The sequence below is a fragment of the Equus asinus genome, chromosome 12 (genome assembly GCF_041296235.1).
Source record: "Equus asinus isolate D_3611 breed Donkey chromosome 12, EquAss-T2T_v2, whole genome shotgun sequence".
In the NCBI taxonomy this organism is placed as follows: domain Eukaryota; kingdom Metazoa; phylum Chordata; class Mammalia; order Perissodactyla; family Equidae; genus Equus; species Equus asinus.
Window position 1 is genome coordinate 19,472,938 of NC_091801.1, and position 12,893 is coordinate 19,485,830.

A 12,893-nucleotide genomic window follows, 5' to 3' on the forward strand; every position below is an offset into this window, starting at 1 on the left:
ATTTTCATTTATATGGATAGTCAGTGCTGCTATTTATAATTATTTCTCATCCTTTAAAATTTTCTATTTGACATACTTTTAACTCTACAGATTAGTTTGATAGTATATGTAGAGAATTTATGAATAATAAATACACATTCATATATCAGAGCTATGTGCTCAAAAACTTTTTGAGGGGCCGGCCCGGTGGCACAGTGGTTAAGTGCGCACGTTCCGCTTTGGCAGCCCGGGGTTCGCCAGTTCAGATCCCGGGTGCAGACATGGCACCGCTTGGCAAGCCATGCTGTGGAAGGTGTCCCACATGTAAAGTAGAGGAGGTTGGGCACGGATGTTAGCTCAGGGCCAGTCTTCCTCAGCAAAAAGAGGAGGATTGGCAGCAGATGTTAGCTCAGGGCTAATTTGCTCAAAAAAAAAATTTTTTTTAAGCTGAAAGGGGTACTTGATCAAAAAGTTTTGGCCACCACCACACTAGACCGTGAGCTCCTTGAGGGCAGTAATTATGTTTTTTCTTATCTTTGAATCCATTGCTAAGACTATCTCTGGCACATTGTATGTGTTCCAGAAATGCTTGCTAATTGGATGATTGAAACTGCCATTATCTGATTCACGTGTCTTAAGCAACACAGCCACTGAGAAACCTGACATTCCAGCTGTGTAATGTGGCAAGACAGTTGAGGCTAAGAAGAAGCAATGACTCATAATGGCTGGTCTTATAACTTGACTGGTGTCAAGTTCATACATTTTTAATATGGGAATATAAATTCTTAAAATCTTAAAAGACTTCCCTGTGGCTTGTAATCCATAGTCATCCATAGGTGCTTATGAAGCTGGTAATTATTTTTTGTGATTACATCCCCTGTTTTTAATGCCAGTCATGTACTCTCTGTAAGGGCATTTTGCTAGGAAGAATTAGTCTTCTCAATACTTTAATGTCAGAACCGTGATTATATTTAATTTTAGATTGTGAATTTCCAAAAAGTAAAGACTTTATTAAACATACGTTCTGGAGAGTGCCAAAAACCTACGTCATCAATTACTAGTTGGGAAAATCCTGAATGTCTTTTCCCTTCGTAATATACAAATTAACTTAGCAAGATTAGCAAGTTTACTTTCCTGGGTTATTGAGTTGTTTTTAATAACAATACTGAATGAAATTTCATTTACTTAATCAAATGGGTTATGTTTACCCTGACTGCGCCCTCTGGACTTCTTTTTTTGTGAAGAAGATTGGTCCTGAGCTAACATCTGTTGCCAAGCTTCCTCTTTTTGCTTGAGGAAGGTTGGTCCTGAGCTAACATCTGTACCAATCTTCCTCTATTTTATGCGGGATGCCACTACAGTGTGGCTTGACAGTGGTGCTGGGTCTGTGCCCAGGGAACCGAACCTGCAAACCCGGGCCACTGAACTGAGCACTCGAACTTAACTACTACCCACCAGGCTGGCCCCTAGACTTCTTATGTGTACTTTTTTCCAGCTTTCTACGTGTATGATTTCCTTTTTTCCTTTTGTTTTTCAGTTCCAGCATTCGATTGGTCTGGTTGATTGTTACAAATGAGGCTGGTGTTTCTGCCACTGGACACTATACATCATCTCTTTTTTTCTTTTTATTTTAGACATAGTATTCACTTACTACCTCTCTCTCTCGTGACTTTAGGAAACAAAACCTATGCCAGACTTGTTTTTGTTATAGGTCAAAAGATGGGAAAGAGAAGTGTTCTACGTAACTTTACTTTGCTATTTACTTCTTGAGTTTATTAGAAGAGAAGGATAACCAAGAATAAAGGAAAGCAAAGAAATTTGAGAAGTAACCATGTAGTTTTTAGATTCACTTACAGATGAATCAAAGTATTGGAGATATTACCATAGAATACAGTCTAGGATATTTATTCTCACTCACACTCTTTCTCCATTAGAAGCCTCTTAAATTCCTTCTGACTTTAATATATGAGCTATGTGGCAGAATCAGACTACAAAAGAGAATCCAGAATCTATTCTGTGAGGTTATTGAGTGCAATGGATGCATTATTCTCAGACTGGCCTCTGGGATTTAGATTACATTTACATTGAAAGAAATATTTTTTAAAAACAAAATCTATACCTAAATAAAACAAAACCTTTAGTGACTGCCATCGACTAAACAAGTATACAAATCCTTACTCTGATAAACTATAATTAAAAATACTTCACGATGAATTTGAGAAAATTCTCTGATCAGAAATCCCTTTCCGAAAAAATCGTCCCCCCAAAGGGGGACTATTTAAAACAAAGAAAAAATTGTATTTTGCAGCCTTCGTGCTGCTAGGAAGGCAGAAGTGAACCAAATCCAAGAAAAGCCTAATAGACTACTAACATTCTTTTTAGTAAAAACTGAAAAAAAAACTTTTAAAGATTATTAATTAAGACTCACAGAAGGCAATGAAATATTACGAAAATATTATGAAAGAGTTGCTAGAGAAAAAAACGTTTAACTCGAATTTCTGAAGGCAGAAGCACACAACCTCCTCCAGCGCCAGAACCCTGGGACTTGTAGTCGGGAAAAGTACGACGGCGCCGCAGCTGGAATCAAGTTTCCTTGTTTAGAGTGTAGTGGACGGAGGGTCGTTTGGGCCAATTCAGTGTTTCTGGGTTCTCATTGGGCTCTTCTGTTCAATACTTGGGGCATTTCCCTAGGTCACCAATGAACGCTTTAGTCTAAGAAAGCCTTTTCGGATTGGATGTCTTATCCTCGCGTTGGGATGATATCAGCCAATGAGAGGGCAGAACCGACGGAGGTGGCGGGGTCATGGAAGAGAGCGTTTCCCCGCCAGCGCCCTCGCTCTTTGGCTTGTAGAGTTAGTCCGGTCGTTTGCTGTCGCCGAGGTCGCTGCTGGGAACAGAGGGACCCGTTTCGTGTCTCCTTGGTCCCTCCACCTCATCCGTTGTTGTGGCCCTGATGGTGCGGCCGGCTCTGGACTCCTAAAGCTCTGGCGCGGTATGTAGGGTCCAGGGGCGGCAGACAAAGCGGTGGAGCCCGGAAGGCCGCGGAAAGCGGCCCCTGCACCAAGTCGGCGAATCGGCCTGGGCGGGGGCGCTCGGCCTGCTTCCTTGTCAGGACCCGGCAGTGCGTCCCGCCAGACGCTTTAAAGCGTCCTGCTCCCATGTCTGCTGTGAAAATGTTAGATTTGTTCACTTCCTCTCCTTCCCCTGCAGTCTGGTTTTTACGAGCCCTAGCAGCATTAATGGATGTCATGTCACTTCATCTCTCCAGGTTGTTCTTTGGTAACCTTCTATTAGTTTTGTGCACCTGCATGTCTGTTACGAGTAGGAGGTCACGATTCTGTTTGTCTTCGTTCAAGAGAGACCACTGTTTACATCTCTGTATTTAAGAAACTGCTCTTGGGGGGCATTCATGCTGTTAGCAGCAGCTTTCGTGGTAATGTACTGCTGTGTTAGGGACGTGCAGAACATACCCCATCACCTGGCAGAAGAGAAGTCCCCATAGGATCAAGTGTTCTTGTTTGGTAATTGCTGGTGCTCTATTATATCATCTTAAGTTCTTATTTTCTTTGATCCGGACAACCACTCAGGATTATTATATGAGGAAACTGAGACTCAAAGGAGGTAATCGAGCCTCTCAAAGAGTTACAGTTAGTTACTGATAAGGGAAAAGCCATATTCGATCTCACTTCTTATGTTATTTTTTAGAAACTAGCTTAACTGAGTATGGATTTAGGTTGTGTGTGTACCCTCCGCAGCAATTAGTATATGAGAGCTAAATACTTCTTTGAGTTGAATGGTAAATCTTGGCTGAAAGAAAAGAAAATCTTTTAGACATCTCCCTAATTACAGATGTTTCACATCTGTTCCCTAGCTTCTCAAAGTGTGGTTCCCTGACCAGCAGTACAGCTCTCACTTGGCAGCTTGTTGGAAATGCAGAATCTCAGGTCTCGCCCCACCTACTGAATCAGTCTGAATTTTAACAAGATCTCTTAAGTGATCAGAGAATGCTCGTTAAAAATTGGGGAGGATTCTTTGTCTTATAATGATTTGTCCACATTGAGCTAAACAAAAAGAGAAAATAAAAGATATGCAGTGTATCCATTTGTGTTCTAATGAGACTGGAACTATAAAGACAAGGAGAAAGTGTTTTTTTCACATTTTCCTTATTTGCTAGTTAGGCTGTGATTTTTATTCTTTAATTAAATATATCTGTATTGGCAATTTTAGCTTTGTAGCCAAAAATCTTAAAATAGGCATGAATATTTAAATAGTAATTCAAAACTAACTTGTAAGACACGTGCTCGTCTTAAAAAGGCTGAGACAAAAGAGATGTTAGAAACTACTGCTGACAATTAAATTTCAGGAACTTTCTGTTTACTCTCGCACAGTTTGCACAAATTCCCCACCATAATTTTCCCCCGCAGTTTTGTTCCATTGGTCTAGAGCTTCCAGTCAACTTCTTTGGAAGGAGCGGGTAGATTTACTACTGCTAATGGTTTTTCCAATTTATTAATTTGGTTATCTGGTAGTAAAACTGAACCCTAGTCCCAAATTCGGTTACCCTCATGTTGTTCAGTAATTAAAGACAGTATCTTGTAGAGTTTTAATGTTGAGGGTTTCATTCAGATGTTCATAGCCATGTTAAAAGGACATGCATTTATAGACCAACATAAAGTTTTAATGGCTCTTATTTGCACCAGGAATCTCCTGGTGTACTTATTAAAGATAAGTCTTGGCCTCTACTGCCAAGAATTCCTTTTTAAGTCTGGAGTTGGGGCTGGAATCTGCATTTTAAAAATAATCCCAGCTTATTTGGAAATAGGCTATCCAGGTCCACACCTTGGCGTTAGTATTTTATATGAAAAATGCAGCTAGAAAGTAAGCTTATTTTCTTTTGACCTAATGCAGTACTCATTGTAGAAGAAGGGAAGAGAAGAGAGGGTTTTTCTTTCTTTTTTTTAACTTACATTATGGTTCTTTGTTGCTGTAAAACTTCACAGATCAGTGAATTTAAAAAGTTATTTAAAAATTATTTTGAGGTCTGCCAAATTTGGTAATAAGAGAGGGTAGGATAGAATGAATACCAAAATACATCATTTAAAAACCTTTTTCTGAGGCCCGCCCAGTAGCATAGTGCTTAAGTTTGCCCCCTCTGCTTTGGTGGTTTGGGGTTCACTGGTTCAGATCCCAGGCGCAGACGTGTGCGCTGCTTATCAAGCTGTGCTGTGGCAGGCGTCCCACATATAAAGCAGAAGAAGATGGGCACAGATGTTAGCTCAGGGCCAACCTTCCTCAGCAAAAAGAGGAGGATTGGCAGTGGATGTTAGCACAGGGCTGGACTTCCTCAAAAAAACCCCCAACAAAATAAAACCTTTTTCCTATGAAGGCTAACATTTTTATCAAACAACTTATGTGTGAGAAATTGATAGAATTAACACAAAAACACTTAAATGTATCTAATACATGAATTGGGGTTAAAATTCTAACTTTTACTTACATGTTCCCATTTTCTCAACTGTTTCATACCTATCTTATAAAATCTGTTGTGTGAACTCTGCAGTCCAGTCATTTCACAGGATTTAGGCAATTCTCAGATGTCAAGAATATTAAAATAAGGAAAATGAACTCTTAACTCTGAGGTGTTCTCTCCTGAAGTTTTATATAAAAACTCACCTGATTTAGGGGGCAGATCACAGTTTCTGCCCGCTTTTCTTGCCTTATTTAAGTGTCATAGGAATTGCAACGCTTGACTGCACCTGCTGCCTCTGCTTGTTATGGTAGGATCTTTGATGCCTTGTGGTATTCCCAGCCTTTTCCCAGGCAGATCCTGATTTGAGTCCTCTCATCAGTGGGCTTTGAAGATTAGAAGTTTTAACTGTTTTGACTTTTGTTCATCTCGAAGGAACAGGAAGGCCATAACTTTTTCAGAGTCATTCTCACTGAATAGTTCTCTGAGGACTCCTTCGATGACAATGGAGCGCTCCAGTTCTAAGGCCCACGTTGTATGCAAAAAGCCAACACCCAGAGTATCTGGTTCTTAACTATGACTCGACTTGGTCCTTTGAGCCAGTAATTTGTTCTGCAGGTTCCATTCTGGGTAGGATTTGTGCTGATGACAGCACGGAAAGTTCATGGTAAGCTGGTTTGTAAACAGGGATATTCAGGGTGTTGATAATAGAGGCACCTAAGAGGCAACAGGCCCTCAAACCTTTTAGTCTTATCTCTGTGTATTCAGTCTATTACTTTTTTTTTTGTTGCCATAGTAACTATAATATTTTCATTTTGAGAAAATTTCCTGCCAAATACTATCCTTATAAAACCCTGTTTTCTTAGTCCTTTATTTTGCATTTGCTTGCAGACTTAAAAAGTTTAACTGTTAATTTGATATATTTTATCTGGAATATTATTTTTTTTGGGCATATGGTATAAGTTAAAGATCCTTAGCAGTGGTTTTAAAATTGCTTAGAAGTTATTCAGTACCATTTATTGAATAATCTTAACTATTTTTCCTTGATTTTTGACTCTGTATAATGTATACCTATCATTTATTGAACATGTGTTATGTGCCAGAACTAGTCTAAGTCTTTTATGTGTATTGTCATTTCATTTGGACAGAATACCATTTGCTAGCTGCTGTAATTAACCCCATTTTATGGATGAAGAAACTGAGACAAAGAGTTTAAGTGATTGCCTAAAATCACACTTACCACATGGTGGAACCTGCTTTCTTACAGTATTGAATGTGTAAATAGTTTTCCTGGGAGTAGTATCTTTTTTTTTTTTTGAGGAAGATTAGCCCTGAGCTAACATCTCCTGCCAATCCTCCTCTTTTTGCCGAGGAAGACTGGCCCTGAGCTAACATCCATGCCCATCTTCCTCTACTTTATATGTGGGATGCCTGCCACAGCATGGCTTGACAAGCAGTGTGTAGGTCGGCACCCAGGATCCAAACTGGTGAACCCTGGGCTGCTGAAGCGAAACATGGGAACTTCACGACTGAGCCACTGGGCCGGCCCCGGTAGTATCTTTCTCTCTCTCTCTAGCCACCCCCGCCACCCAACCACCAGTATTACTGCTTTACTCTTTATAACTGTATATTTCAATACATGGTAAGGCCAGTTCTTGTTTATTACCTTTTCCCCCAAAATAACTTTAAGACCCTTTCTGGATTTATAATTTTGTCCCCATCCACCCTCCCTTAGTTGGCATTGCTGTTGAAGTTAGCATGAAACTTGCTAATTTGTGGGAAGTATTTATACCTTTATATTCTTCCAAATAAGGAACGTATTGTGTAACTTTATAATTGAAGTTATTATTTTGAACTTTCTGCTCATATGAAGATTATTCCTTGATGTTTTGTTTCTTTGGCTTTTGTATGTTTAGTGTGTTACGTTTTCTAGAATATCTGGTTTACTGTTGTGGGAAAAGGCTATGCTGAATTTAAAAGGACTGTACGTGAAGTGGAAAGGCTGCTGACCAGTTTAGGAGATAGTAAGATTTTAGCCCAGTTCTCTACTAACTAGCTTTTGTCACCTTTGGCAAGTTATTTGACTTCTCTGTGACTGCTTATCTGTGAAATGAATTAACTCAAATTCTGTTTCCTCGTTCTGAATATGGCCCACTCAGAGATGGACAGGTGTGCTTAGAGTCAGTTCAGATTCAGTGTGATTATCTTAAGCTCCACTGGCGTGAGGTTTATTTGTTCACAGCCTTCTTTGACTCCCTCCCTTTTCCTGGGAGATTTTATCTCTTGGAGACCCAGTATGCTGGGTTTTGTTCCTAGATGAATAAGAAAAAAAGCTGTCAGCAAGCCGCTTTTCCCTGAAGCACTTGTCTTAGGCTCCAGAAATGTTCTAGAGGAGAAAAGCACTGGCAGTGTTACAGTGTGAGAAGTGTAGCGAAGGTTACAAGCTTGAACTGTAAAGATCTTGTTTATTGTGACTTTAGTGTTAAAATATGTATTGCTAAAAAGAAATTTATTGGAATATTGAAGATGACATATGTTCTTTAAACATTGTGCACACATAAATAACTTGATTTTTTTTTAGTCAGCTTCTTATGTTCATTTTACTTAAACTGTGGAATTGCCAATTCTTAAGTTCTTGTGTGATTTGGGTTCATCTGTTTCTTTCCAAAGGTGGTGTAATCCTGGTTGTTTAATAAATGTCATAATGTATCTCAGCAGCCTAGAACTAATTTTGCAAACCATTTCTACAGAATTTAAGGAGATTTTGTTCATGTGTATGGCCTAGAAGATGAATTCTTCCTCCTCCACCATGAATGAAGAACCTGATGCTCTCTCAGTAGTTAACCAGCTCCGGGATCTCGCAGCAGATCCGTTAAATAGAAGAGCCATTGTCCAGGATCAAGGATGTCTGCCTGGCCTTATTTTATTTATGGACCATCCCAACCCCCCTGTTGTCCACTCAGCTTTGCTCGTAAGTTGCCTTTAGTAATTTCAATCTCAGTGTCATAATTTTGTATTAGGAGAATTTGAAAAAGTGTTAGATGACATGGTAAAAAAAATTAAAAGTCACTCCAGAGCAAATAATAGTAAGTCTCCATTTCTATATGTGAAAACATTTATCTATGTGCATAGTCCTTTTACATAAATGGTAGCATACTATATCGTTTTTATTCTTTGACATGAATGGTAGCATACTACATGCATGGAATGTTCTGCAACTTACTTTTTTCACTTAACAAGAAATCTTAAGGATTATATCATATGTAACAGCTGTATTAAGATGTAAATCACGTACCATACAATTCACCTATTTAAAATGTACAATTCAGTGGTTTTTAGTATATTGTATATTCATAGAGTTGTGCAACCATCACCACAATCAATTTTAGAACATTTTCATCACGTCAGAAAGAAACTGTAGTCTTCACCCATTGCTCTCCAATCCTCCACCCCTTTCCCTAAGCAGCCACTACTTTCTCTTTCTATTTGCCTATTATGACAAAAATGCCTATTTTTTGTATAAACAGAATCATATAATATGTGGTATTTATGACTGATTTCTTTCACTGAGCATAATGTTTTCAAGGATCATCCACATTGTAACATGGATCAGTACTCCATTCCTGTTTATGGCTGAATAATATTTTGCTGTGTGGATATGCCACATTTTGTTTATCCCTTCATCAGTAGATGGACATGGCACTTGTTTTAATATTAAGAAAAGGAGAGGAAAAGAGAAAAATATACAAGAACATAGCTAATAATGCAAAAGGAACTACCATGTTCCGAGAAATATGGGGGCTAGAGAAACATGTTGAAGAACAAGACAAGACAATCGGGCAAATCTAGAATGTGGTAATTTCTGGAGAACAAACAGTCCGGTTCTATGAACAATATATTGCATTAAAAAGGAAGACCGTTTATTGGGGTTAAATAGTTGGGGTGGAGGAGAGGGATAGCAGTAACCATTAGAGATTAAAAAAGAGACTTAAGGGTTGGATCAGCCGGGTGTAATAAATATGTGGACCTGACCTGGATCCTGATTTGACCAAATCAACCGTAAACCTATTTTCAGATAGCTTGAAATGAATATGGATCAGATAGTAGATGATATTAAAAGACGATTATTACTTTTGTAGAGTATTAATAGTATTAACATTAATTTGAAAAAACACATTAATTTCTTAGAGCTGTACTGATGTATTTACAAATGAAATTATATGTTTCCTGAGATGTGCTGTAAACTGCCCCAGTGTGGTTACAAGTGGGGGAGATAGATGAAACAAGATTGTCAAGTGGTTGATAATTGTTGAAGCTGAATGATGGGTACATGGAGGTCACCACACATTTTCTCTGCTTTTGTGTCTTCTGAAATTGTCATAACAGGAAGTTTAAAAGAAAATTAATATAATAGAAAATTTTAAACTCATTGTCCTTTACTTAGGGACCTATGATAAATTCCCGTTTAGGCTAATTTCACAAATTCATACAGAAAAGTAATATAGGCTTTTCCTTTTTGAAAATCAAACTTCATAATACAAATTTCCTATTTTATCTTCATAGACTGAAGCTTAATAGGCAAAACAGACACTGATATGAGTGAACAGTAGTAACAAATGGGAAAATTTGCATGGACCCTACTTTTGGTTCTGTTTCACTAAGAATTGCCATAAGGATGAGAAGAGAGAGGGTGTTGGTCTTTAGGTAGGGACTTGGGATTGAAGGAAGTTTGTTTTGTTTTGGTTTTTAAGTAGACTAACTTGAACCTGTTTAAATTCAGAAGGCAAGGAGCTGCTCGAGTGGGAGAGGTTTGAGGAGAAGGCTCTCATAGTTAGAGAGAATGGGAAAGGTTGCTACCTGAGGAGAACGGTGAGATTGTTCACAGCGTTGAGGGGCTGATTAGCGTAGTAACACTGAATTGACAGGATACTTACGGCTTAGGAAACTCCTTTCTCACCCCGCTTCAGGCCTGTTATAGGCCCTGGGAGTGAAATAGTTGGATTTGCTCAGGGTTGATTCTTGGCCAGGTAAGTTGGACAGAACAACTATTGAAGGGAGTTTAGGATTTTGGCAAGAGGGTGGTTGAAATGACAGACTGTAGACGCTAGGCCGAATAGGAAGGGAAGTCAAGTCATGGAGGCACAGAGCTAAGGAGAAAGAGGGATCAGTGGGTGAAAGTTCCCAGTGAGGTTGAAGAACAGGTGTGGTGTTTTTAATTTCATTTTATTTTCACTGTTGGCTTATTAGCTGTACTCTTGTTTTTATTTTAATTTTTTAACAATTTGCTTTAGGTTTACAATATGCATCTTTAACTTATCACAGTCCACATTTGGATAAATCATACACTTCACGTAGAGTGTAAGAATCACACAACAATATATTTCCATTTCCTCCTCTCATCCTACTTTTTGTCATACATTTTACTTTCACATATGTTAAAAAATCTACCGTATTTTTTTTGCTTTAAACATTTATCTTTTAAAGAGATTAAAAAATTTGAAGATCAAATGTATTTTTTATTTATCCACATATTTACCATTTCTGGTGTTCTTCATTCCTTAATATAGATTCACATCTCTACTGGTTCCTTTTTTTCCTGCCTGAAGAACTTTAACATATTTTGTAATGCAGGTTTGCTAGTGGCCTTTTTTCCAGTACTTTAAAAGATGTTGTTCCTTTGCCTGGCTCATATGATTTCTAATAAGAAGACTGCTCTATTTCTTGTATTTCTTCCTCTCCAAATAATCCCTCTTTCTGGCTTCTTTTGTGACTCTCTCCCTTGGTTTGAGTAAATGATTATGATGTCCTTGATATGGATGGTTTTCTTTGTGTTCTGTTTTTGTTCTTGTTTTGCTTGGGATTTGTTGAGTTTCTTGGATCTGTGGGTTTATAGTTTTCATCAATTTTGGTAAACTGTCATCTATTGTTTTTTCAAGTTTTTTCTGTCACCTCCCTCTCACTACTCTCCTGGGTTTCCAGTTACGTGTATGTTGGATACTTCATGTTGTCCCACAGGTCACTGTTGCTCTGCTCCTTTTGTTTCTTTTAAGTCTTTATTCCTCCCTCTCTGTGCTTCATTTTGGGTATTTTTCTTTTTTTTTTTTTGAGGAAGATTAGCCCTGAGCTAACATCTGTTGCCAGTCCTCCTCTTTTTCTTGCTGAGGAAGACTGGCCCTGAGCTAACATCTGTGCCCATCTTCCTCTACTTTATGTGTGGGATGCCTGCCACAGCATGACTTGACAAGCTGTGCGTAGGTCCACATCCGGGATCTGAACCAGCAAACCCCAGGCCGCGAAAACGGAACTTGTAAACTTAACCACTGTGCTACTGGGCCGGCCCCTTCGGTAGTTTCTATTGCTACATTTTCAAGTTCCCTGATCTCTTTTTCTGTAGTGTCTGTTCTGCTATTAATCCATGCAGTGCGCTTTTCATTTCAGGTATTATGTTTTTGTCCACTAGAAGTTGCATTTGGGTCTTTTCGTTAGATCTTCCATGTCTTTCCTCACCATGCTCATGTTTTCCTACTCATCCTTGAGCATATGGAGCATATTCATAATAGCTGTTTTAAAGCCTTATTTTCTAATTCCATATCTCTCATATCTTGGTTGGTTCTATTGATTTTTTCCTCTTGGTTATGGGTCATAATTTCCTGCTTCTCATGACTGATAATTTTTAATCACATGGCAGACATTACAAATGTGATGGTTTTGGGTTTTTTGGTATCCCTATAAATATTCTTAAACTTTGTTCTGGGTGGCATTTAAGTTACTTGGGATCAGTTTGATTCTTTCAAGACTGACTTTTAGATTTTGTAGAGTGAATTCAAAGCAGCCTGTATTCCATAGTATCATCTCAGGTTTGATGATTTGCTAGAATGGCTCACAGAACTCGGGAAGCCGCTTTACTTACATTTACCAGTTTATTATAAAGGATACAAGTGAACAGGTACATAGGTCTGGAAGGGTCCTGAGTGCAGGAACTTTGTGGAGTTGGAGCGTCCCACCCTCCAGGCAAGTGGATGTATTTACCAGTTCGGAAACTCTGGATCTTGTAATTCAAGAATTTTTATACAGCTCAATCTCCAGCCCCCTCTGCCCCCCAGGTCAGTGGATGGGGCTGATAGTTCCCACCCTCTAATCACTTGATGTTTCTAGTGACCAGCCCCATACCTGGGCTGTTTAGGGACCCCAGCCTCACTTGCTTCTTTCACATAAACTCAGGTGTGATCAAAAGGGCCTCCTTATGAACAATAACAGACACTCTGATCGCTCAGAAAATTCCAAGGGTGTTAGGAACTCTGTGCCAGGTTCTGGACAAAACCCAAACATTTATTTTTTTTTTATACTGTACTGCCCCAACCTCCCCAACTCTGATCTCTGCCTCCCTGACTGCAAGACCCCTGGGCTCCATTCGGGCTCCCTCTGCCTGTGCTGCAGTCTGGAAACT

The 12,893-nt window shown here is 39.0% G+C and overlaps 1 protein-coding gene across 1 annotated transcript in view; it reads left to right on the top strand.

Moving 5' to 3' along the window:
* The first annotated feature begins 2,752 nt into the window (after positions 1-2,752).
* Positions 2,753-12,893, top strand: part of ARMC1 (armadillo repeat containing 1) — a 36,701-nt gene continuing 26,560 nt past the window's right edge. The window contains exons 1-2 of the mRNA XM_014845891.3: positions 2,753-2,971; positions 8,197-8,417. Coding sequence (XP_014701377.1) covers positions 8,235-8,417 — 183 coding nt within the window. The 5' untranslated portion in view covers positions 2,753-2,971; positions 8,197-8,234. The remainder of the gene's footprint in view (positions 2,972-8,196; positions 8,418-12,893) is intronic.